Consider the following 27,017-nt stretch of genomic DNA (forward strand, 5'->3'; position numbering starts at 1 on the left):
TTGGCAACAAAACAAAGAGAAGAAAAGCACACAAACATAACCTCACATCCAAATATGAATACGACAGGAAGCAATAATCACTATTCCTTAATATCTCTCAACATCAATGGCCTCAACTCCCCAATAAAGAGACATAGATTAACAAACTGGATACGCAAGGAGGACCCTGCATTCTGCTGCCTACAGGAAACACACCTCAGAGACACAGACCGACACTACCTCAGAGTGAAAGGCTGGAAAACAACTTTCCAAGCAAATGGTCGGAAGAAGCAAGCTGGAGTTGCCATTCTAATATCAAATAAAATCAATTTTCAACTAAAAGTCATCAAAAAAGATAAGGAAGGACACTTCATATTCATCAAAGGAAAAATCCACCAAGATGAAGTCTCAATCCTAAATATCTATGCCCCAAATACGAGGGCACCTACATACGTAAAAGAAACCTTACTAAAGCTCAAAACACACATTGCACCTCACACAATAATAGTGGGAGATTTCAACACCCCACTCTCATCAATGGACAGATCATGGAAACAGAAATTAAACAGAGACGTAGACAGACTAAGAGAAGTCATGAGCCAAATGGACTTAACGGATATTTATAGAACATTCTATCTTAAAGCAAAAGGATATACCTTCTTCTCAGCTCCTCATGGTACTTTCTCCAAAATTGACCATATAATTGGTCAAAAAACGGGCCTCAACAGGTACAGAAAGATAGAAATAATCCCATGCGTGCTATCGGACCACCACGGCCTAAAACTGGTCTTCAATAACAGTAAGGGAAGAATGCCCACATATACGTGGAAATTGAACAATGCTCTACTCAATGATAACCTGGTCAAGGAAGAAATAAAGAAAGAAATTAAAGACTTTTTAGAATTTAATGAAAATGAAGGTACAACATACCCAAACTTATGGGACACAATGAAAGCTGTGTTAAGAGGAAAATTCATAGCGCTGAGTGCCTGCAGAAAGAAACAGGAAAGAGCATATGTCAGCAGCTTGACAGCACACCTAAAAGCTCTAGAACAAAAAGAAGCAAATACACCCAGGAGGAGTAGAAGGCAGGAAATAATCAAACTCAGAGCTGAAATCAACCAAGTAGAAACAAAAAGGACCATAGAAAGAATCAACAGAACCAAAAGTTGGTTCTTTGAGAAAATCAACAAGATAGATAAACCCTTAGCCAGACTAACGAGAGGACACAGAGAGTGTGTCCAAATTAACAAAATCAGAAATGAAAAGGGAGACATAACTACAGATTCAGAGGAAATTCAAAAAATCTTCAGATCTTACTATAAAAGCCTATATTCAACAAAACTTGAAAATCTACAGGAAATGGACAATTTCCTAGACAGATACCAGGTACCGAAGTTAAATCAGGAACAGATAAACCAGTTAAACAACCCCATAACTCCTAAGGAAATAGAAGCAGTCATTAAAGGTCTCCCAACCAAAAAGAGCCCAGGTCCAGACGGGTTTAGTGCTGAATTCTATCAGACCTTCATAGAAGACCTCATACCAATATTATCCAAACTATTCCACAAAATTGAAACAGATGGAGCACTACCGAATTCCTTCTATGAAGCCACAATTACTCTTATACCTAAACCACAGAAAGACCCAACAAAGAAAGAGAACTTCAGACCAATTTCCCTTATGAATATCGACGCAAAAATACTCAATAAAATTCTGGCAAACCGAATCCAAGAGCACATCAAAACAATCATCCACCATGATCAAGTAGGCTTCATCCCAGGCATGCAGGGATGGTTTAACATACGGAAAACCATTAACGTGATCCATTATATAAACAAACTGAAAGAACAAAACCACATGATCATTTCATTAGATGCTGAGAAAGCATTTGACAAAATTCAACACCCCTTCATGATAAAAGTCAAGGCCCATACCTAAACATAGTAAAAGCCATATACAGCAAACCAGTTGCTAACATTAAACTAAATGGAGAGAAACTTGAAGCAATCCCACTAAAATCAGGGACTAGACAAGGTGCCCACTCTCTCCCTACTTATTCAATATAGTTCTTGAAGTTCTAGCCAGAGCAATCAGACAACAAAAGGAGGTCAAGGGGATACAGATCGGAAAAGAAGAAGTCAAAATATCACTATTTGCAGATGATATAATAGTATATTTAAGTGATCCCAAAAGTTCCACCAGAGAACTACTAAAGCTGATAAACAACTTCAGCAAAGTGGCTGGGTATAAAATTAACTCAAATAAATCAGTAGCCTTCCTCTACACAAAAGAGAAACAAGCCGAGAAAGAAATTAAGGAAACGACACCCTTCATAATAGACCCAAATAATATAAAGTACCTCGGTGTGACTTTAACCAAGCAAGTAAAAGATCTGTACAATAAGAACTTCAAGACACTGAAGAAAGAAATTGAAGAAGACCTTAGAAGATGGAAAGATCTCCCATGCTCATGGATTGGCAGGATCAATATAGTAAAAATGGCCATTTTACCAAAAGCGATCTACAAATTCAATGCAATCCCCATCAAAATACCAATCCAATTCTTCAAAGAGTTAGACAGAACAATTTGCAAATTCATCTGGAATAACAAAAAACCCAGGATAGCTAAAACTATCCTCAACAATAAAAGGACTTCAGGGGGAATCACTATCCCTGAACTCAAGCAGTATTACAGAGCAATAGTGATAAAAACTGCATGGTATTGGTACAGAGACAGACAGATAGACCAATGGAATAGAATTGAAGACCCAGAAATGAACCCACACACCTATGGTCACTTGATTTTTGACAAAGGAGCCAAAACCATCCAATGGAAAAAAGATAGCATTTTCAGCAAATGGTGCTGGTTCAACTGGAGGTCAATATGTAGAAGAATGCAGATTGATCCATGCTTATCACCCTGTACAAAGCTTACGTCCAAGTGGATCAAGGTCCTCCACATCAAACCAGACACACTCAAACTAATAGAAGAAAAACTAGGGAAGCATCTGGAACACATGGGCACTGGAAAAAATTTCCTGAACGAAACACCAATGGCTTATGCTCTAAGATCAAGAATTAACAAATGGGATCTCATAAAACTGCAAAGCTTCTGTAAGGCAAAGGACACTGTGGTTAGGACAAAACGGCAACCAACAGAGTGGGAAAAGATCTTTACCAATCCTACAACAGTTAGAGGCCTTATATCCAAAATATACAAAGAACTCAAGAAGTTAGACCGCAGGGAGACAAATAACCCTATTAAAAAATGGGGTTCAGAGCTAAACAAACAATTCACAGCTGAGGAATGCCGAATGGCTGAGAAACACCTAAAGAAATGTTCAACATCTTTAGTCATAAGGGAAATGCAAATCAAAACAACCCTGAGATTTCACCTCACACCAGTGAGAATGGCTAAGATCAAAAGCTCAGGTGACAGCAGATGCTGGCGAGGATGCGGAGAAAGAGGAACACTCCTCCATTGTTGGTTGGATTGCAGACTGGTACAACCATTCTGGAAATCAGTCTGTAGGTTCCTCAGAAAATTGGACATTGAACTGCCTGAGGATCCAGCTATACCTCTTTTGGGCATATACCCAAAAGATGCCCCAACATATAAAAAAGACAGGTGCTCCACTATGTTCATCGCAGCCTTATTTATAATAGCCAGAAGCTGGAAAGAACCCAGATGCCCTTCAACAGAGGAATGGATACAGAAAATGTGGTACATCTACACAATGGAATATTACTCAGCTATCAAAAACAACGGCTTTATGAAATTCGTAGGGAAATGGTTGGAAGTGGAAAATATCATTCTGAGTGAGCTAACCCAATCACAGAAAGACATACATGGTATGCATTCATTGATAAGTGGCTATTAGCCCAAATGGTTGAATTACCCTAGATCCCTAGAACAAACGAAACTCAAGACGGATGATCAAAATGTGAATGCTTCACTCCTTCTTTAAAAGGGGAACAAGAATACCCTTGGCAGGGAGGAGAGAGGCAAAGATTAAAACAGAGACTGAAGTAACACCCATTCAGAGCCTGCCCCACATGTGGCCCATACATATACAGCCATCCAATTAGACAAGATGGATGAAGCAAAGTGCAGACTGACAGGAGCCGGATGTAGATCGCTCCTGAGAGACACAGCCAGAATACAGCAAATACAGAGGCGAATGCCAGCAGCATACCACTGAACTGAGAATAGAACCTCCGTTGAAGGAATCAGAGAAAGAACTGGAAGAGCTTGAAGGGGCTCGAGACCCCATATGTACAACAATGCCAAGCAACCAGAGCTTCCAGGGACTAAGCCACTCCCTAAAGACTATACATGGACTGACCCTGGACTCTGACCTCATAGGTAGCAATGAATATCCTAGTAAGAGCACCAGTGGAAGGGGAAGCCCTGGGTCCTGCTAAGACTGAACCCCCAGTGAACTAGACTGTTGGGGGGAGGGCGGCAATGGGGGGAGGGTGGGGAGGGGAATACCCATAAGGAAGGGAAGGGGGGAGGGGGGAGGGGGATGTTTGCCCGGAAACCGGGAAAGGGAATAACACTCGAAATGTATATAAGAAATACTCAAGTTGGGCTGGAGAGATGGCTCAGTGGTTAAGAGCACCGACTGCTCTTCCAGAGGTCCTGAGTTCAATTCCCAGCAACCACATGGTGGTTCACAACCATCTGTAATGGGATCTGATGTCCCCTTCTGGTGTGTCTGAAGACAGCTACAGTGTACTCATATACAAAATAAATAAATAAATCTTTAAAAAAAAAAAGAAATACTCAAGTTAATAAAAAAAAAGAAGAAATAGGTTTGTCGTTTAATATAATCATTATTGTTTGCAATACCAAGCATAGAAGAAGTTCATGTTTCTTGTTCTGTGTGGCACACAGGGTAACATAGTTTTTAAAGGATTTTATTTTAGGGTCTAGAGAAATGGCTTAGCAGTTGAGAGCACTGTGCTCCTTCTGAGGACATTAGTTCAGTTTCTAGCACCCGTATCAGGCAGCTCCCAACCCTAACTCCAGCTAGAGGGATCTGCTTCCCCTCCCTCTTCTGGGCTGTGCAGACAGACAGACAGACAGATAGACACACTATTATTTATTCATAATTTGTTTTATTTATGCTTTCTTAGGTTTGTATGTGAGTGTGGTACGTGAGTGCGTGCGTGCGTGCGTGCGTGCGTGCGTGTGAGGGTGCTGGATTTCTTGGATATAGAGCTACAGCTCTTGGTGAGCTGCAGTGTAGGTGCTGGGATCCGAACTTCAGTCGTCATGGCAGAGCAGCAAGTGCTCTCCGTCACTGAGCCATTCTCCTCCACTCCCCTCTCATGTGCACTCTATAGGGAATTCACTGCTAGATCAGCTTGTTTTAAATATAAATATACCAATAAAATGTCTTGTTGAATTATCCGAAGCATTATATTAAAAAGCAGAGGTGAACTTAAAAATGAAAATAGGAAGGTCTTCCACAGATATCCCCTAAGAGATGCTTCATTACAAAAACTGTTGATTGCAAGCCATGGGAACAAATCAAACACGTGGTACGCAAGCTTGACCAGTGAGCTGGGGTGTATCCTGTCTTTAATACTTCCAAAACTTAGGAAAAAATGCCTTTTAGAAAAAGAAATCATAGCCTTAATTATAGTTCAGTGTTTATTCTTTTATGGTTTCTAGCACTTTCAGAATACAGATTTCATTTTTCTGACTTCCTACAGGTAAGTAAACCTGTGGAAGGACAAGAGGTGCTTCTAGAGTTAAGTCAGAGTTTTAAATAGTTGAGTTTTAAAGTTACCCAGAGAATATCAAAATCAGTTTCTAAATGGGGTTGTATAATTTCCTTCCTCAGAAAATTTAAAACCACTATATGTCAGAATTTATTTCAGAAATGCTTTGGGTTGGTTTCTAATGCTGGGAGTAGCTAGGTGATTTAAGGGGAGTAGTATGACTTTGACCATTGTTATTTGCGTGGTGACTGACATCTGCTGCTGTGTGAGCTGCTGTTAGAGGGTTCTCTCAATTCTACCTTTGTGTAGCTCGGTTGATAGCACAGTATTATTTCTTCTCTCTGATAGGGTCTACAGTGAACCAGATGAGGTAGGGGATGGGTTCGCATAGTGCCTGGAAGGAAAACAGTGGTATTGACACATTCTCATCCACTAGACAGCTAGTAAGGACCAGACTTGAGCAGTGTACAGGAATATGACATTCCAATCTGTGCTCCCACATTGTAGATTAGTATTAGAGAACTGGTTTTAGGAGAGATCAGAACAACAGTGATAGGCACTCGGCCCGGGTTAAAATAGGTTCCATCTCTGAGCTCTTTTGCATTTAGTTTGCTGTTTTTTTTTTAATACTCTGTATTCGCTAGGTTGTCCGTAGGGCCCATTAGCTTACACTAAAATAATGTAACTGTGGTCTCTTTCAGATTCACCAAAAACTTATCTCCTGACAAAATAAACCTAAGCACCCTTAAAGGAGAAGGTGAACTGAAGAACCTGGAACTGGATGAGGAGGTGCTCCAGAACATGCTGGATTTGCCCACCTGGCTGGCCATCAACAAAGTGTTTTGTAATAAAGCATCCATCAGGGTAAGATTTGGGGGTCTGAGGAGACTTCCTGCTCTTAGTTTTTGTTTCATTGTTATCTTCTAAAATGCTCAGCTTCAGATCATGTTATAAAGAAACATTGTGTTCTTATTATTTACTGAGAAAATAGCTACGTGGATGTTTCTCATCCCTTATAATTGAAGTAACATAGCAATAACTTACGTTTACATTTTCTTTAAAACAATTTTATTGATAGTTTAATACAATTAATTTGTTATAAATTAACTGTTTTACTTTGGCATAGATACAATGATAGTTTCTCCCCTTATGTTTTATTGTCAAATGAAATGTTTTAAATTTGTAATGCTTTATTTAAAAACATACATTAAGAATTGTCATAATTGTAGACATGCTATTTTAGAGTTTTAACCTTTTCATTTATTCCTTTGTTATTTTGAGAAAGTTAGGGATTTTTATTTACTTTATTATTATTAAATTATTATTCTTATTATTCTACTGATTTTTGTTTCTAATCTTATGTGAGTTCTTAAATTTCAAAACTTCTTACTGCCAAATACCAGGGTTAGCTTGAGAGGTTGCTTGGGAGAGACAGTGCATGTTAATATTTTTTATAAAAATGAAGTTTGGGTTTCCTTTGGAAAAGGGTACTGTATCCTTTGGTGTTCATAGTTAATTTGTGTCTATGACCCAAGTATCAGCAATGACTTGACTGAGTATATGAACATTGTGTCTGTGATGTAGCTGGCCTTTTCTATCAATGGTTTACTTTGAATTTACTTTTAAGGAGCTGAAAATACGATGGTTGGAATTCTAAAGTTAAACAGATTGATTATGCTTTGCTGATAATTCTTAAATTATAAACATATTTTAAGGACTGGTAAAAACATGTAACCAGTCCTCAGTTCTGAAAAACAAAAACAAAAACAAAAACATGTAACTAGCAGAACTTGAAATTCTCTAGTCAACTATTTTCTTACATAACATAGATACCTTGATTTCAATAGTATTAATAATTCCCTCAATTTATTATTTCACAATCTGAGAGAGATGTATAGTATATAAAGTATAATGTTAAGTTGCTATCTTTTAAATGCAAAGATGTCTGTTGATTACTTCATATTAAGCTTTAATAATTCACTTTAAAGAAAAATTTATTTGTAGATTCCGTGGACAAAGCTGAAAACACACCCCATCTGTTTGGTGAGTACTGAAAACTGTTTCAAAAGTAATGATTTAAGTATGTAGATTAACTGTAACATTCTGTAGACATTAATATTTTGTTTCTTGGATTTTCCATTTGTTAACTTTCACTTTATTTTTATTGGACCTAGTTTTTTCAGCTGTTGTGTAAGAAACTTGAACTTTAAATTAAGAGGAATTTATCTTTTAATTTAAATTTAATTAAGACTTTCTGTGTTTTTGCTTCTATTGGTCTCACAAGTTTAGTAATATGTTCTGTAATGAACTTAATGGCTTAAAGCTTCTCAGTTAACCCTTTGTTTTTTAGTTTAAGTTTTATATTGTGTGTGTGTTTGTGTCTGTGCTCATGTGCGCGCACACACACACCGTGGCGGGTATAAGGAAGTTAAAGGCCTTTGCAGGGTCGGCTCTTTCCTCCTGCCGTATTTCTGTGAGTTCCAGTCGGGGACTTAGGTTTCGGTTGCCCACCTCTTGCAGCGTGTGCCTTTACCTGAGCTATTTCACCAGCCTGGACTCTTTAATAATTTGTGGTTCTCCATGTTGAGCTATTCTACCCTTAGCCTCATTCCATAAATATTCTTTAAAAAAATCACCTCTTTTCTTTTTGGTTTCTCTGTGTGTAGCCTCTTTTCAGGAATTCCTTAGACCAGGCTGGCCTCAAACTCACCAGAGATCTGCTTGCCTCTGCTGGGATTAAAGGCTTGTGTCACCACTGCCCAGCCAAGACTATCCTTGTTCTTGACTCTAGTTATTATTGAATAAGATACGTCCTAAACCAGAAATCCTCTCTCTTAATTGTTTCCACCCCCAAATACTGAGAAAGCCTTAAACACAGAAAATGTAACACTGCATATTACCTTCCCATAATAACTTGTTCCACCCTCTGTCCTCATCTCCGTGATTGCTGTTCCTCCAAGCTCCACCCAGTGCCCCAAGCTCCACCCAGTGCCCCAAGCTCCACCCAGTGCTCCAAGCTCCACCCAGTGCTCCAAGCTCCACCCAGTGCTCCAAGCTCCACCCAGTGCTCCAAGCTGGGCACTGCAATTACTGTCAGCTCTGACTAAATCTCTGGAATCAGTAATAGGTTTGCTTCCTCATCTCTCTCCTGAAACAGTGTCACCACCTTCTCAGTGCCTGTCCTGTCTCCATTCTCTTTCCTTTTCTGAAACGAAAGCAGAATTATTAGTAAATATTCTTATAAATCAGAATTCTGATTAGTCTCCAGCGATATTTACTGCCAACTTGACTAAAATTATCTGTTTTTTGATCTTAAGAAATTTATATTTTAACAGAGGTTAACTGATCCCACAATAAAATGAGATAATTTTAGATAATGATAAATGCTTACTTAAAGTGAAGACATTCTGAATTTGTGGATACAGTCACTGTTAAAGACATTACATCTATCTTCAAGAAAAAAGCCATTTGGGGGTTGGGGATTTGGCTCAGTGGTAGAGCGCTTGCCTAGCAAGCGCAAGGCCCTGGGTTCGATCCCCAGCTCCGAAAAAAAAAAAAAAAAGAAAAGAAAAGAAAAAAGCCATTTGGAGAAGAACTTTTCCTGCTATGGAGTGTTTCCCTCGCTCTCTCTCTCCATAATGCGCTTGCCTTTATGTCTCACATCTTGGGTCTCGACATAAGACTTTTAGATGTGGTTCAGTTCCATTAGTAAACATATTTATATATGTATATAATTTATCAATAATGCAGTAATAAGGGATTAGAGATAATGCTTCATTAAATCCGGTGACCTAATCAGTTAACGGCTGCTTCTGTATTTTCTCCCCTATTCATGGAATGTATATGCAATTTTCCCCAGTAGATCAGTGCCCCAGTGTCGGACTGGATGCTCTGTTTTCCTTTTCAGGAGTTTTATAATTGTTAGCTTCCATCCCACATAGGTGAGAGACAAAGTGCACGTCATACTTAGACAGTCTGCACTGGCTCTGCTCATTTACTTTCTCATTAGTCCCTAGATAAAGTAGTAATGGAGATGAGTACTTGTGAAGAGCCACGAGCCCCTAATGGTCCATCCCCGATTGCAACTGCTTCAGGACAGAGGTAAGCCGTGCTGTGCTGTGTGTGGCTGCTACGGGCTCTTCTGTCCATGGGAGGCTCTCTTCCCTGCAGCTGCAGGGGGGGGAGATAGAGAGTCCTTTACCCTCACATACCCTCTGCTCAGACCGCCTCTTCATTACAGTCTCCACATTCAGTGAGGAGCAGGCTAATTTTAAGTTCCATTCCTCTTGATTATCGAATTGTTAAATAGTAATGAGTAGCCAAGAGCAGTGCAGAAGAGCTTAGGTGTTCTATAAATCAGATCTTCTTTTCATTTTTCATTACAATAGCTGTCTGTGCTCTCATTTTCCATGTATTCAGTTAACTGTGAATAGAGACAGTCTAAAAATACTAGATGACAAGTTCTGGAAATAATTGAGAAATTTATGCCATTATGAGTGTCATGAAAGACTGGAATTTAGCTAGACATGGAACCCATTGTTTTGTTCAGGGTCTTCACACTATAGGCTGCTGCTGGGCAGTCAGTCAGCTGCTGCCTGGGGTCTCTGATCATTTGTCGGGATCACAGTGTTCTGTTTTCAAGTAACTTCCATACACAATGCTCATAAAAATCACAGCATAGATGCTGTCGGCTTTATTTAATTTATCATGTAAGCCCCTATTTTCTTACATTATCACGAGAAGGGCATGTTTAGCCTAAGATGTTTTGATGTAACTGGGGATGTAACTTAGCTGATAGAGTATTTAACTTAGCACATTCGAAGCTCTGGGTTTATGCAGCACTACTCACAAGCAGATGTGAGGTAAGACTGGAAGTCCAGCCTGCAGGAAGTAGAGGCTGAAGGATAGAGAGTTCAAGATTACTCTTGGCCTCTTGTTTGAGATCCTGTTTCAAAATGAAAAATCTTAAGAACATCGATGTCTCATAACTTTTTTACAGTGTATAGTTCTACTTGCTCTATATTATTATTTTCTGCTAGCTTCTTGTCAATTAACAATTAACAGGTAATTAATTTAATTGTTAATTCTTATCAATTAAACTCCACTATAAGTATATGTGTACAGAAGAATAATATTATACAGTCTGATAGAATCTGTGATTTTCAGGCAACCACTAGAGTCTTGGAACATTAATGTTTCTCTGCACCTCACTTCCTAGGCATCAATATACTTCTGTCATTCTTAAAAGTTAACTGCTGTCTTGGTAAAGTATAGAAGTATAAAATGTCAGTTTCAAAACACGTTGCATTCCACAAGTTAGATCTTGTTACTAGATAAATAAAATCAGGTGCTAGGAAAAGGTCTCATGTGGACTCTTTTACAGAATCCACCCATGACTACCGTGGTGCACTCTGCAGAGGCACAGCCCCAGAGACTTCATCTCAGGACTGCTTCTCACTGCTGATCCGCCTTTCCTGCCAATGCTAGGATGCCACTAGCCTAATGGTGCCTATTGGGCAGGCTTTCTGCAGATCAGCATGAAGATGAGCTTTCAGATATTAGTGCTATTTAGAGGAATTAATTACTTTATTGCATTCCTGATTTGATTCAAATAATTTTAAGAAGAAAGTCTAAGGAGATGGCTTTAGTTGTTTTCCCAGAAAGATGTAATAGAGTTGTAATAGAGTTAGAATCAAGAGCAGAATGTGTCCCTCCTCATAGAATAGTAAGTAAAGGCTGCATAATTAGGAATACAGTGAGCTTTCATAAATTATACTAAGAAGAGAAATAGGCTTGGGACACATTTGTGATCAAGGAAAAAGATTCTTTCTCGGTTAGGTCCAAGGATGAAGCCACAGGACTATGATAAAGCAAGGCCATGGGAAAGTGTTCCTTTGAACTTATAATGAGCTTATAGAATGAAACACTGCTTTGAACTTACTATCGACGTCCTTCTGTAACTCCTGTTTCTGTGCAGCATTTTATCTATGGGTTAATTTTATAGAGAACTTTTGTCTAGAAGATATAAATTGCTAGAGAGAAGAAATAAAGTGTGACATTTGGGACTCTGCCCCATCCATTAAATGCATATATGTATATGTGTCTACATACATATGTACATACATATGTGTGTAAGTTTATGTGTGTGCATATAAGTATGCATGTGCACTTGTAAATATTGGTGAAACAGGTGGTTGGGCCCAGCCAAAATATGTGTGTGTGTGTGTGTGTGTGTGTGTGTGTGTGTGTGTGTGTGTCTGTCTGTCTGTCTGTCTGTCTGTGAGCACACCTGGCTTTCTTCTTCCTTTTCTCTCTGTTTACAAAGAGTTAATGAACTCTGAGCCTCTCACCTGGCCATCTGGCCAGTGGGGGGCCATAGAGAAAAGAGCCCAGGTAATTCAGTCTTTTTTTTTTTTTTCTTTCTTAATCCCCTGCTGCTCTTGGCAGGAGTTAAATTGCCAGAAGCCAGTGGAAAACTTCTCAGCTGCTTTCCCTGGGGGAATTTGATCCTGGAAAGCATTATTGAAAAGTGGAAATAGATTTTTAAGGATTATTAATTTAAGAGGCCGGAGAGATGGCTCAGAGTTAGGAGCACTTGTTGCTCCTGCAGCAGATCCAGGTTTGGTTGCCAGCACCCACATGGCTGTTGACAACCTTGTCAAACTTCTGTTGTAGCAGTATCCAACACCTTCTGGCCTCTGTGCACTTACATACACGAAGGCAAAATACTCATGTATAAGATAAAAACAAATCTTAAAAAGCATTGCTGGTAAGATGGCTCAGTGGGTGAGGACTACAGGGGTGCACACTGGAAGGAGAGGACTAACTCAGACTAATCCATAACTTCCGGTGTGTTTGTATGTTACCTACCTGCCGTGTTGAGATGCGGGAAGAGCCGTGTTTATTGGCTGCAGAACTTAGCTTTGGACCACACATAACAGTGACAGGAAAATGGCTTTCATGTTAATTCTATAATTTTTCCTCTATCTAGAAACTTATAATATGGACTAAAGTTTCGTGTTTGATAGAGTGGTTTGTTTTTAGACTGGCTTGTCTGAAAGAATTGGAGAAAAGGTAGAAACACTTGTAAGATTATCGAAGGGGAAATGTGTAGTAAGACTGTTGTGCATTTTTCACTTTGGGAAATGAGAGTTAGATATTAGAGCATATGTGGACTTGCATGAGATTATTAGCCAACACTTTTTAAATGACTTTATTTTTCCTTTAGTACATTATATTTTGTTTTGCTTTGTTTTCCAGTGAGTACGGCTTTGCTGAGAAGGTTGTCGAGGGGATTACTGTTTCTGTCAATTCTATCGTCATCAGAATTGGAGCAAAAGCTTTCAATGCCTCCTTTGAACTTTCTCAGCTCCGTATCTATAGTGTCAACGCACAGTGGGAACACGGAGACTTGAGATTTACTCGGATTCAAGATCCACAGAGGGGAGAGGTAAAAGACTTCTCTTACTAAAACCCATTTTAGTCAGTGTAAATAAACAGGGACGTTTAAGATTACATCTGGGACCTGTGAAGATGATTCTATGGGTGAGGGCACACTGGCTGCCAAGTGATGACCTGATACATTGCTGGAGCCCAGGTGGTGGCAGGAGACCTGACTCCTCCTGAGGACTGAGTGTGTCCACACATATGTACACATGTCCACTTGTGCGCACAGTCAGTTTAAAAGGTAAGTAGGACGCCTGGAGGGGCGCTGCACAGTTGGAACACATGGTGCTACTGCAGAAGGCCTGCATTTGGTTCACAGAACCCACACTGTGAGGTTCACAGGCACCTGGAACTTGAGTGCCAGGGCGATCTGACTCCCTTTTCTGGTTTCTACAGGCACATGCACTCATGGTACACTTACATATGCTTAATCTTATACATCCATGGTTGCCAGGACTCACATTCTAGTTGATTATTTTTCTTCTGGACTTACAAGTATCCTTTTATATTAACCTAAATTATTTAATTATAAAAGTTTGTATTTTAATGTTTTACTATGTATCTTTTTGACCTTGTGAAAGTAATGAGTCCTACTTTGTGTGTGTGTGTGTGCATGAGTGTATGTGCATGTGTTTTTGTGTGACTGTGTACTTATTAGTATCTGCATGAGTGTGTCTGCACATGTATGTATGAACATGTATGTTCCTGAGTATGTGTATGTTTCTGTATACATACGTGCTTATATGTTGGTGCATGTACATGCATGTGGAGGTCAAAGAATAACTTTGTGGAGTCAGTTCTCCTTCCATATTTACATGGGTTCCAGGGGTCAAGCTGAGTTCATCCAACCACAGTGCGCACCCACTGTTGGCTCCTTTGCATTTTATTCTGACCCTGTTTTAGTGACAATTCTAGTACTACTTGATGTTGATGCTGTTTTCTAAATGAATTTACCAAGAGGCTTACAGATGAGTACAATTCTGAACATGTTATTGAGTTTGATGAAGCATATAAAGTAGCAGGAATATTTTCATAATGTCACAACAATTATTTGGTTTCATAAATGTACACTTTTCTCATTTTGCATGAGAAACAGCTAATCTCTGTTTTCTTCTTAGGTTTTGACATTTAAAGAAATAAATTGGCAGATGATTCGAATTGAGGCAGATGCTACCCAGAGTTCACATCTTGAAATTATGTGTGCTCCTGTTCGCTTAATAACCAATCAGTCAAAAATCCGAGTCACCCTTAAAAGAAGAGTGAGTAAGACCTGTCTTTTGTCTCCTGTGATAGCTGACAGAGTAAGCAGGAGAGTGAGGGGTGCTCTGACACTGTGTGCTGTGACAGAGTAAGCAGGAGGTCAGGGGTGCTCTGACACTGTCTGCCCTATTCAGACAGAGGTGGCAGGTGAGGGCACTTGTGTTGCCCGATGACTAGGCTTGTAGAAGTCTAGCAGTTACAGCACTCTTCGTCTGGTCGGTGAGTGAATGGTTCTTTCAGATTCACATGTTTACTGGATATGTCCTGTGTTAGAATTTCATTTCCCAGGCTGAGAGTTAATTTGTGGTAGAATGCTTATTTACCATCAATCAGGCCATGATTTCAGTCCTCAGATGGGGCTAGGAAAAAAAAAATAAAGAAGAAGAGGAAGAAGAAATTTCTTTTTCTGAATTTTGCTCAACAAAGGTTTTTATTATTGGTAGCCAAAACTGTAGTGGTCAGTACGTTTTTAAGGTTTTTCCGGAGGGCAGATGTGGTACACATCCCTTTAGCCCACCACTGGGAAGGCAGTTACGTAGAAAGGCCCTATCTCACACAAACAGAGATGTTGCTAGTTGTTGCTGTAAAACTATAACAAATGCTGTTTCTTTACCCCCACTAGATCCGGCACCGCAGTGCCCCAAGATAGCTGGTAGACATCTTCATCTCAGTCAGCAAAGCCTCCCTCCTGCTTTGCTCCATCCCATATCACACTGCTGAAGGCCTCTCCCTGAGCCTGGCTGCAATCTCTCTACCCATCTAGTTCCCAAGGCAGGTTGTCACTATGCCAGAAACACACATCCCAATTCCGTGGTGGCCTAGTGTCTTTAGCCGTCACACACTTTCTTAAACTTAAATTCCTGGGAAAGAACACACAACAGAATAATCTCTGATCCAATTGATAAGATATAATTGCCACTTAGACACACAAAGCCCTATACACATCCATCCCTTAAGAACATTCATAACAACCTGTAAAGATACAGAGTGGAATCTTAACGTCAGCCTCCATGTTCTCTCGGCAGCTTCCTCTTTCTTTCTGTTCTCGTCTCCTCCTCCTCCCTCAAACTTTTCTCCCACCCATCCTTCCTTCTCGTCCAATGACAGGCCTCATTCTCTCTTTTTTTAAATTTTTTTTATTAGATAATATTTCTTTACTTACATTTCAAACGTTATTCCCCTTCCCGGTTTCCTGTCCATAAGCCCCCATTCCCTCCCCCATACGGGTATTACTCCTATACATCTCCCTTATTGCCCCCTCCCCCCATATTCCGCTGCACTGGGGGTCCAACCTTGGCAGGACTAAGGGCTTCCTTCCCCTTCCCCTGGTGCCCCAACAAGGCTATTCTCTGCCACATATGCAGTTGGAGCCCTAGGTCAGTCCAGGTATAGTCTTTCGGTAGTGATTTAGTCCTTGGAAGCTCTGGTTGGTTGGCATTGTTGTTTTTATGGGGTTGCAAGCTCCTTCAACTCTTTCAATCCTTCCTCTAATTCCCCCAAAAGGGGTCCTATTCTCAGTTAGGTGGTTTGCTGCTAGCATTGACCTCTGTATTGGACATGCTCTGGATGTGTCTCTCAGGAGAGATCTATATCCTGTCCCTTTCAGCATGCATTTTCTAACTTCATCAATCTTATCTAGTTTTGGTGGCTGTATATATATATGGGCCACATATGGGTCAGGTTCTGAATGGCCATTCCTTCCATTGCTGCTCTAAACTTTGCTTCCATATCCCTTCCTATGGATATTGTTTTTTTTCCCCTTTTAAGAAGTAGTGGGAGCATCTGCATTTTGGTCGTCCTTCTTCTTGAGCTTCCTGAGGTCTGTGGATTGCATCTTGGGTAATTCGAGCTTTTTGGCTAATATCCACTTATCAGTGAGTGCATATCAAGTGTGTTTTTCTGTGATTGAGTAACCTCACTCAGGATGATATTTTCTAGTTCATTCCATTTGCCTATGACTTTCATGAAGTTATTGTTTTTGATAGCTGAGTAGTACTCCATTGTGTAGATGTACCACATTTTCTGTATCCATTCTTCTGTTGAAGGGCATCTGGGTTCTTTCCAGCTTCTGGCTATTATAAATAAGGCTGCGATGAACATAGTGGAGCATGTGTCTTTTTTATATGTTGGGACATCTTTTGGGTATATGCCCAAGAGAGGTATAGCTGGGTCCTCAGGTAGTTCAATGTCCAATTTTCTGAGGGACCTCTACACTGATTTCCAGAATGGTTGTACCAGTCTGCAATCCCACCAACAATGGAGGAGTGTTCCTCTTTCTCCACATCCTCACCAGCATTTGCTGTCACCTGAGTTTTTGATCTTAGCCATTCTGACTGGTGTGAGGTGGAATCTCAGGGTTGTTTTGATTTGCATTTCCCTGATGACTAAAGATGTTGAACATTTCTTTAGGTGCTTTTTGGCCATTCGATAATCCTTAGCTGAGAATGTTTTGTTTAACTCTGTACCCCATTTTTTAAAATAGGGTTATTTGGCTCTCTGGAGTCTTAACTTCTTGAGCTCTTGGTATATTTTGGATATTATCCCTCTATCAGATTTGGATTGGTAAAGATCTTTTCCCCATCTGTTGGTTGCCATTTTGTCCTAATGACTGTGTCTTTTGCTTTACAAAAGCTTTGCAGTTTTCTGAGGTCCCATTTGTCGATTCTTGATCTTAGAGCATAAGCCATTGGTGTTTTGTTCAGGAAATTTTCCCCAGTGCCCATGTGTTCGAGACTCTTCCCCACTTTTTCTTCTATTAGTATGAGTGTATCTGGTTTGATGTGGAGGTCCTTGATCCACTTGGACTTAAGCTTTGTACAGGGTGATAAGCATGGATCGATCTGCATTCTTTTACATGCTGACCTCCACTTGAACCAGCACCATTTGTTGAAAATGCTATCTTTCTTCCATTGGATGGTTTTAGCTCCTTTGTCAAAGATCAAGTGGCTATAGATGTGTGGGTTCATTTCTGGGTCTTCAATTCGGTTCCACTGATCTACCTGTCTCTGTACCAATACCATGCAGTTTTTATCACTATTGCTCTGTAATACTGCTTGAGGTCAGGGATGGTGATTCCCCCAGAAGTTCTTTTATTGTTGAGTATAGTTTTGGCTATCCTGGGTTTTTTGTTATTCCAAATGAATTTGCAAATTGCTCTTTCTATCTTTATAAAGAATTGAGTAGGAATTTTGACGGGGACTGCATTGAATCTGTAGATTGCTTTTGGCAAAGTGGCCATCTTTACTATATTAATCCTGCTAATCCATGAGCATGGGAGATCTTTCCATCTTCTGAGATCTTCCTCAGTTTCTTTCTTCAGAGACTTGAAGTTCTTGTCATACAGATCTTTCACTTGCTCGGTAAAAATCACACCGAGGTATTTTATATTATTTGGGACTATTGTGAAGGGTGTCATTTCCTTAACATAGTAGAGGAAGGCTACTGATTTGTTTGAGTTAATTTTATACCCTGACACTTTGCTGAAGTGGTTTATCAGGTTAAGTAGTTCTCTGGTGGAACTTTTGGGTGCCTCATTCTTTCTTGTACCTGCCTTCACCTGTATGACATCCTGCGGCTGGTAACTTAGATAAGAAATCCGCAGTACGAGGAGTCGAGTTTGAGAGTCCACTGGGGCTGCTGGTGAGACTAAAGGAGGAGATGGTTCTTTTAGAAAGAAGCCCATTTAAAGGCCCTGCAGTGTGCGCTGTGCTCTGGGTCACTGCCCAGTAACATCAGTACCTGGTAAGCTCCACTGAGGGGGTTGTCTGTGGATTGAACAGAGATAGATCCCTGAAATGGGAAGTGTGGGCAGGTTGGCCATTAGGTATTTGATAGATTGTTAATTTGTCTTCTCAGGTAGGATGAGTTCAGTTAATGGAAGCGATTATGATTTGTGGTGCTGCACGTAGAAATTACATGTTATATAATCTCTATGTCAGAAACTTGTCAGTCTTTTTTGTTGCATGATTTCTAGCTTTGAGAAATATTCCATTTTGTAAGAACTTAATAAATATTTGTTATATTTTCATTCTTGTTTATCATTCATCTTGTGGGAAGTGTGATACCCATGCCATGCTGTGTGTGGAGGTCAGAGTATGATTTGGGGGTGTTGGGTCTTTCAGCTGTGTGGGTCCTAAGGATTGGTCTCAGGTCATCGGGCTTGGTGATTTTTGTCTGCTGAGCTACCTTGATGGCTTAAATACTCATTAAATGAAGGCAGCATCCAAATTCACATTTAATCCAACTAAAAAACTTTATGCAAAATATGTGTTATAAGTTCTACTTGGATTAATTTTCTAAATAATTTTTCTTACAGTTAAAAGACTGCAATGTCATTGCAACAAAGCTAGTTCTAATCCTGGATGACTTGTTATGGGTTTTAACGGATTCCCAGTTGAAGGCGATGGTGCAGTATGCAAAGTCTCTTAGTGAGGCCATAGAAAAATCAACAGAACAGAGGAAGAGCATGGCTCCTGAACCTGCTCAGGTATGCTAGAGTCACAGACTGGAGACATGTGACTCCTTTAACAGTTAGGCTGGTGAGCTGCTATTTCCTTTTTATGATATCTTTTTATGATATCATGACATTGAAATTAACCACCTTCTTTATCTAAGTAAACATCAGGATAATGTTCGATATGACATTACTGTGTGTCGACCGCCTATTTTGTTTGGGGCTCTTTGTATAGAGGATAGAATTATGGACAGCATAGAAGTATTTGATGGCACCATGCATGGAGGGTAGAGGAGTCACTGCTTCATCAAGCCGTACCTGTTTGCCTGAGACAGACTCTCTCCCTGAGCTTGCTGATGGAATGGCAACCAGCTGCACTGATTCCAGCTCCACGTCTCACAGTACTGGGGTTAGAGTTGGCAGCACCCCACTGTCTACATGAGTGCTGGGGACTTGAACTCCAGTCTCTGTGCTTGTACAGTAACTGCTTTTATGCACTAAACCATCTTCTAGCCCAATAGTGCTTTTTATGAAATTAAAAAAAAAAAAATCAAGGGAACTAGAAATCAACCCTGGGTGCTGGAGAAATGGCTCAGGGGTTAAGAGCACTGACTGCTCTTCCAGAGGTCCTGAGTTCAAATCCCAGCAACTACATTGTGGCTCACAATCACCTGTAATGGGACCTGATGCCTTCTTCTGGTGTGTCTGAAGACAGCTACAGTGTGCTTGTAATCAATCAGTCAATTAAGAAATCAATCAATCAATATTTTAAAAAACCCAAAAAACCCTGGGCAATGCAGAGAAGGCACTAAAGGCTAGCAGCATAGACAGCTGTCTGGAGACACTGACGTTGAAAGGAAAACATGTTAGGATTTTCTGATGGCCAGTGGTGGGTGAGGGAGGGAACAAGAAACATCAGTTTATCTGAAGAAAACAAATTTTTCAGTTTTCCCAGTATTAAAATCTGATACATAATCTAATACATAAGCATCTTTGTAGAAGGGATGTGGAAAATTCTAGTATGTAGTATCTTTGATTATTAAAAGTAGAAAAAAATTCATAACTTGTAAAATCTGTATGAGCTATTATAAAATCACATTGCTGTTAGTGTTTTTAATGTAGTGATACCTCTCAGCCGTCAGGCTCATGGGTGATGGAGCTTAGTACATGAAATGGCCACACTGTAGACTTTGAGTGCTGTTCAGACTGGCACTGTCATCTGCCTACCATGTGATACCGACTTACCGGACCTCAGAGTGATAGAGAGTGTAAAGTAAACCCTGCAGTTCCACTTGAGCCTCAGAGGGAAGAAGCAGACGAGGGCAAGATGGAGACAGGAAAGGAGCAGAGTTATGTCTGAGCTGTAGAGCTGGAGATGTTTTATAAGGGTCGCCGTAAGACTTGTCCTTAAGAAGTGAAGAACCAAGCTAGACAGATGGCTCAGTGGGAAACGTGCTTGCCGAGCCATCGTTAGGATCCGAGTGTGGATCCCCAGCACCCACATGAGACCAGATGTAACCATCCCTCGTCCCAGCCTTCCTGGGGAAGATGAGGAACGAGGCCCCTGAGCCAGTGTGCAGAGGCCTGCACAGCACGCGTACATCCCACTCTGTGTCTGAGGCTTGCATTTAAGAGGTTGAGGTTGCGTTCCACACTTTATGTACTCTTTACTTCTCCTGACAGCCTGAGCATATGCATGCTTTAGATGTTACCTGAGTTTTCTCCCATGCCACGATCACAATGACCCTAAGAAGTGAAAGGCGCCCCCCACAAATCTTCAGTCCGTGATGGACTTGCTCAGGAAGAACAAGTACTTCTGGGAGCAAGACAGGAAATCTGAGCTACTTGCTAACAAAAAATGGATACATGTTTTGACTAATGACAAATGACTTCCATTACTTTGTTTTGAATCCATTTGGAGGAGGAGCTAATCTATCTTAGGAGGCACTAAAAGATCTGGGTTACTGGAAGTAATAGCATATGGCGAGCACATTATGAACCCTAGCATGTAACTTGGAGTTTATAAACAAATTCCTCTCATTCCATTCTACCCATTGGTATGAACAAATCTTTGCAGAACTTGTAGCCATGTAACCAAGTGAGTACCAACAAAAATGGTGAGTCTTGCCCGCCTCTGCCAGTTTTGAAATATTATCTACATGGCACTTTCTGAGTTTTCTGGGGGAGCGGACTTATTTATTTTTACTTTTTATTGTTTTGATTTTGTGAGGTAAGATCTCACTAGCCTTGGCTGGCTTGGAGGCCAGTTTGGCCTTGAACTTATAGAGCTCCACCTGCCTCTGCCTTCTAAATACTGGAAAGCATGTGCTACCATGACTTGTCCTGGCAGCCTAATTTTCAACTGAGAAACAGTCTACAGGACTGCGGCAAGTAGAACAAGTAGAGTGGACAGATAAGAAGGACTTTGTACACTTTTCTGTGGCATCTAGGTGCTAATAGGAGTTTTTATGTGGAGGTCCAGTCAGACTTATGACTGCATTGTAGAAGTTGAGCTTAAGAGAGCAAGAGGACAGGGCCAGTCCAGAGGAGGTGCACACATGGACTTTTGAAAACAGCTTGAAAGCAGTATCAAGCCGATTGGAAAGCAATGCTGAGGTCTTCCAAAGGTTACAGTAAGGAACGAGGACTCTAGAATGATAAGGTCTTGTTTTGTCACCATAAAAAGAAATACCGGGGAGGAAGCAGCTTTGAAGAGGTACAGGCACAGAAAGCTAGGAATGTAAGTGTGTATAGATTTGTACTGAAATTTATTGGGCGTATAGTCATTGTGTTCATCTAAATTTATTTTTACATAATTCAGAAGGTATTTTAAGGCTGCTGAGTTACTGATAGAAAATGCACGGTGTCATGCTTACTTTGCATGAGTTTATTGCTGGAAGCATTCGGGTTTGCTTGTATGTGACACTCTGAGGAGTGCGTGGGCAGTGATAGTCTGGTTTGGACTCTTTAGAGCTCTACAATCACTTCATCTGCACAGCACGTCAAGACCCCGCAGGCCGCCAATGCTCCTGACCTCGGCGATGCAATTGTGAAATTGTTCAATGACTTTGATGTGAAGGAAACCTCCCATCATCTAGTGATTTCCCATCTAGATCTACATATCTGTGATGATATCCATGCAAAAGAAAAAGGTAATCTTACAACAGACTCTTGGCTTTTGTATAAATCGCTAACTATTGCTTATTATATGGAGTATATATTGTAGGATATGAAGCATTATTTGAAATATTTTATTGATATAAAATTTTATTTGGCTTTAATAGTGAATACTTAATCTTTTTTTAAGACTTAATTATTTAATGTATGGGAGTACACTGTAGCTGTCTTCAGACACCCCAGAAGAGGGCATCACATCCCATGTGGTTGCTGGGATTTGAACTCAGGACCTTTGGAAGAGCAGTCAGTGCTCTTAACTGCTGAGCCATCTCTCCAGCCCTAATATTTAATGTTAATTAATTGTTGGCTATCAACGCTAACAATAAAATTAGGTTTAAAAAACTAAGACTGGCCAGTGTGGTGCACACACTTTTCTTCCCTGCACTGGAGCGGCAGATGTCTGGATCCCAGGCTAGCCTACTAGAGCTACATAATGAAAGCCTGTCTGGAAACAACAGACTTACTACCTGGCATTCTGCAGAGTCTTCTGAGATTATCTATAAGTGTTATCCTATACTTCCTGTTACTGCCTTAAGCCACGTGATTAACTCAGTGCTCATGAAGCTGACTTCTGGAGGGATTTTGCCTGCAAGTGTGTCTGTGCACTGCTGTGCGCTTGGTCCCGCTGGAAGCCAGAAGGTAATGTCAGGTCCCATGGAACTGAGTTATGGATGGTTGTGAGCTGATGTGTGGGTACTGGGAATCCATCCTACCAGGAAGAGCAATGAGTGCTCTTCCTCTCTGAGCCACTCTCCAGCCCTGAACCCATGTTCTTTATACACATGAAGACAACTGTGTCTTGTGCTTAACCTTGTGTCGCCGCCCTGCCTTCTCAGCATTTCATAAGGAAGCAGATTCCCAGCAGCCCGTGTCCCTTGTTTTTATCCTTACTAAACAGGTAACAGGGCAGGCGGAAAGTTGCTCTTGGTCATTTAGAAAATCCAGGTTCGACACTTTCAGTGCTTGATGTTCCTATTTGTCTGTCAGTTTGTCTGTCACAGTGTCAGTGGCCCACTGGTGCTGGGAGAGTTCAGTAGGCAGGCTTGACTCAGGGACAGGGTTTAGAACCAAGCTGGAGATCTCTAAAATTGAGGTTTTGACCTGGGTTCTTCAGGCCTATATCAGAACATCTTTTGGATTTTACTGGTTTTAAAGCTAAAAAAGTATTAAGGCCTGTGTACTTAGAAATTATTGTAGTTATTAGACAGAGCAGGAGGAATGGGCTGACAGGTAAAAGGGGAGGGGGCCTAGCCTAGTGGCATAGACTTATACTCACAGCTGCTGGGAGCTTGAGGCAGGAGGATCACAAATTCAAGTCCTTCATGGTCTTCATAGTGAACTCAAAGTAAGTGTACGGCAAGTTAGTCAGACCTTGTTTTTCATGGTTATTTCTTTAGTCTAGGGATATGTGTCTCAGTGGTCGAGCACTTGCATGCACGGGAGAGGCCCTTGGCTCAGTTGGTCCCCAGTACTGCTGAAGCATGGTGGGGGTGGAGGGCAAAGAGAAGATTGGGGTTTGTAAAGGAATTTGTGGCCATTTTCTTTGTCTACTTTGTGTCGTTTGGTTTATGGTTGTCATTTTCTGCTATAGTGATCGAAACGGAAAAACCAAAAACCTTTAAAGCACAGTAGCAAAGTGCAATGTCAAAGCCAAGCTTTTTTGCTCAGTAATTCCTAGGCCCCTCCACCATTCCTCTTGTTAGCTACTCCCTCTGAAGTCCACTGGTGACGTCTCCCACACTGTCCAGGTTAAGCAGTTACTTCTGCTCTTGTGAAATTCTAAATCCTCTGAAACACTCATCAGTTTGCAGAAGACTCATCTGTGGTACAAGCTAACCAAGACGTATTCATTACTGCACTGATTTTGCCTGTTTGGCAGGCTTTGGTGCAAAATACTGTTTTTATTACTGCGCACTCCCTCAGAAACTGCTCATAACCAGTGTACACTTTCAAGACCCAAACAGAAAGGACTCTGAGTTCTGAAACAACTCTGAACGAGTGGAGGTGAGAGGGCAGCCTCTGGGAGTCCTTCCGGCCTGAGGTGGGTCGGGATTGAGCTCAGGGTGTCAGGCTGCAGGCCAAGTGGTCTTCCCTGCGGAGCCCCTCACCGACTGCTTCAGAGGGCCACGTGAGGGAGGACGTGGGCTCTGCTGAGTAATACCAATGGATGGGAACTGGGCGAACATGACATCGGCTGTGTACACTTGCTAGTGCTACTTGGACTCTGATTTTTGTGAAGCTTTTTTTAATGGCGAATTCACTGTTTCTAATACTTGTTTAGAGTTTCTCTCCCCTCCCTCCCTCCCTCCCTCGCTCCCTCCCTCCCTCGCTCCCTCCCTCCCTCCATTCTTTTTCTCTTCCCAGAGTCGAGCAGACGTATTAGTGGAGGGGCTATGCAACTCTCTTTCACACAGCTGACCGTAGATTATTATCCTTATCATAAAGCAGGTGTGTATACTAATTTATCTAAAATATGCAAATCTCGCTTTTAAAAGGACATATTTTCAAATTTAATTGTATGTTTTAACTTACTAAGAAGAAAAGAGATCAAGATATTGCTATTATTTTTCTTCTGGCAGCATTTTACCAAGAGTCTAGAATTGCTGTGGAATTATATTGAGGTGTAGATTATTAGAAACTGCAGTTGTCAGAAACCCACCAGTTTGGGCTAAGGTACACTAAATGGTTGAGAGCTTGAATAGCGTGTTTGCAGCTATGGGTTTGATCCAGAGTATCACACACACACACATACACACACAAGTTAGGGGGGATAATTAAAATTATCTAGATAAATAATAAATACATTTTTGTTTTGTTTTGAGACAAGGTTTCTCTGTTGTCTTGGCTGTCTTGGAACTAGTTCCGTAGACTAGGCTGTCTTTGAACTCAGAGATCTGCCTGCCTCTGTCTCCTGAGTGCTGGGATTAAAGTCATCTGCTGAAACACCCATCACAAATACATCTTTTAAAGCTTATAAAAATTTAGAATATAGCAACATGCATTTGTATTATTTTGTCATTTGTGACAAATTAAATCATTAGTCAATAGTTTGAATTTTTAAATGATATTGGAACTTTTTTCTACTTTTCTAATATTTTCTAAATTCATCAGTGAGATTTTAATAGACTCTTTAATCATCAAGTATTTATATATTTTCCTCCCCAGATATCACAAACTATTAAAATAGGATGATTTATTTCCAAATTAAGTAATTTGACCATCTCACCGATCTTTTGAATTTTGATAGTATGTTACTTTTTGTTTTGTAATTTACACAAATAAAAAACCCCAAAGCATTACAGGGCTTTGTAGAGCAGTCACAGTGTTGTGTCCAGGCTTTCCTTGTCGGTGCCTGTCATTTCTATGTCAGCAGGGACAGATTTAGAAACTCTGCTGTTTGTCTTGGTTTCTTGTGATGGACTGTGTTTTGGGTCCTGTCCTGATTGGTAAGATTATCAGAACCTGGCAGCTGAACGCTGTGCTGTCATAGGCCTGGGAGCCTTGTACTTGCCTATATAGTTCCAGCACTGTGACGAGGCAGGAGGATAGCATCTATGAAGTCTCAGTCACATAGGAAGGATTATCTCAATGGAAGAGAAAAGCCTTCTCACTATGGAGATCATTTTTGTTTTAGAGGGTTCTAATCATAGAGCAGATTTTATTTTCTTAACTTTTGTATAAAACTTTTCTAAGTTGTTATAGAGAAACTTAATCTTGATTTTGTTTTGTCTTCTCAAAATGTGTAACTATTTATGATTGGTAATTGTATTGTGAAGTTTTATTGTTTCCTTAAATGTTTTGATAACCATTAGCTTATCAGTTTCATGTACTAGATTATGGTTAGTCACTTTATAAGTTTTTGAAAGGTCTTTTTCCTTGATATTTTTCTAAGATTGTGTATAGTAGATGGTTGACAGTTAATTGAGCATCTAATGAAAATTGTCCAATCCTTTAGCTTTGAATTGAGCATTGCATCACCAACTGTGGGCTCTCGACTATTTGCTTTTGATACTCTTTCTGTCTTGCTAGAGAAGTTAAACATATATATTGTGTAAATATATCATATTTACATGCTTATCTTATATATATTTACACCATATATATATGACTTAAGCTGGGTATGGTGAGCCCTCCTGTAATCAAGACCCTGTCTCTAAGAAGAGAAAGCTGAGTGTCTTGAGAACAGCGACTGTTCTGTCAAAAGCGCTGCTGTGACAGAGTACGGGTCGTGCACACTGTAAAGCTCCTCGTGTCTGCTTTGCAGGAGATAGCTGCAGTCACTGGATGTATTTTAGTGATGCAACTAAAACAAAAATCGGATGGGCCAACGAGTTGCTGCATGAGTTCGAATGCAACGTTGAAATGCTTACGCAGGCGATGAAGGACCATAATTTAGGTTCACCTCCTAAATCCCCGACACACGCCTCTCCCCAGCACACACAAACAGGTATTTTACCACTGACATCCCGATACTCACGTGGGTGGGGAGGGAGGATGAGGATATATTTTTATAAATATTTCTAAGCATTATTTTAAAAATTTAACAGTTGTATAGGCTGAAACACATTTAAATGATTTTATTTTTAATAATGTGCATGTGTGTACTTTATGTATGGATTTATACACAGGAGTGCAATGCCTGTGGAGTCAAAGGGGGAATGGGTCCCCTGGGATTGAAGTTGCAGGAAGTTGTGAGCTGCCAGGATGGGTGCTGGCAGCCACCCTCGGGTCCTCTGTAAGAGAACTATGGGCTTTTAAGTCAGATCTCTACTCTTAAGATTTAATATAACCAACAGCAGGAGTATCTTGTAATATTTATATTCTTAAGTGGCTTGTTAATTTTTCACCTTTACATTCTGAGAGCGTGGCTTAAAATATAATTAAAAATATGACTCTTGTTTTAAAAATGATCATTATAAAAGCCTGCATTCTTGTATCCATCTATATTACCTTGTTTGAGAAATTTA

General features: G+C 40.4%; 1 protein-coding gene across 4 annotated transcripts in view; it reads left to right on the forward strand.

Moving 5' to 3' along the window:
- The window catches only part of Bltp3b (bridge-like lipid transfer protein family member 3B), an 80,086-nt gene that overhangs the window by 28,325 nt on the left and 24,744 nt on the right, over window positions 1–27,017 (forward strand). For 3 of the 4 annotated variants that reach the window (XM_039079668.2, NM_001108753.1, XM_063264009.1), the window contains 9 exon segments: window positions 6,416–6,578; window positions 7,719–7,757; window positions 9,724–9,815; window positions 12,975–13,164; window positions 14,279–14,419; window positions 18,736–18,906; window positions 21,845–22,025; window positions 24,415–24,498; window positions 26,315–26,497. In XM_039079668.2, the coding sequence (XP_038935596.1) occupies window positions 6,416–6,578; window positions 7,719–7,757; window positions 9,724–9,815; window positions 12,975–13,164; window positions 14,279–14,419; window positions 18,736–18,906; window positions 21,845–22,025; window positions 24,415–24,498; window positions 26,315–26,497 (1,244 nt within the window). 4 annotated transcript variants of the gene reach the window in all.

This window comes from Rattus norvegicus, chromosome 7, assembly GCF_036323735.1.
Source record: "Rattus norvegicus strain BN/NHsdMcwi chromosome 7, GRCr8, whole genome shotgun sequence".
Classification (NCBI taxonomy): domain Eukaryota; kingdom Metazoa; phylum Chordata; class Mammalia; order Rodentia; family Muridae; genus Rattus; species Rattus norvegicus.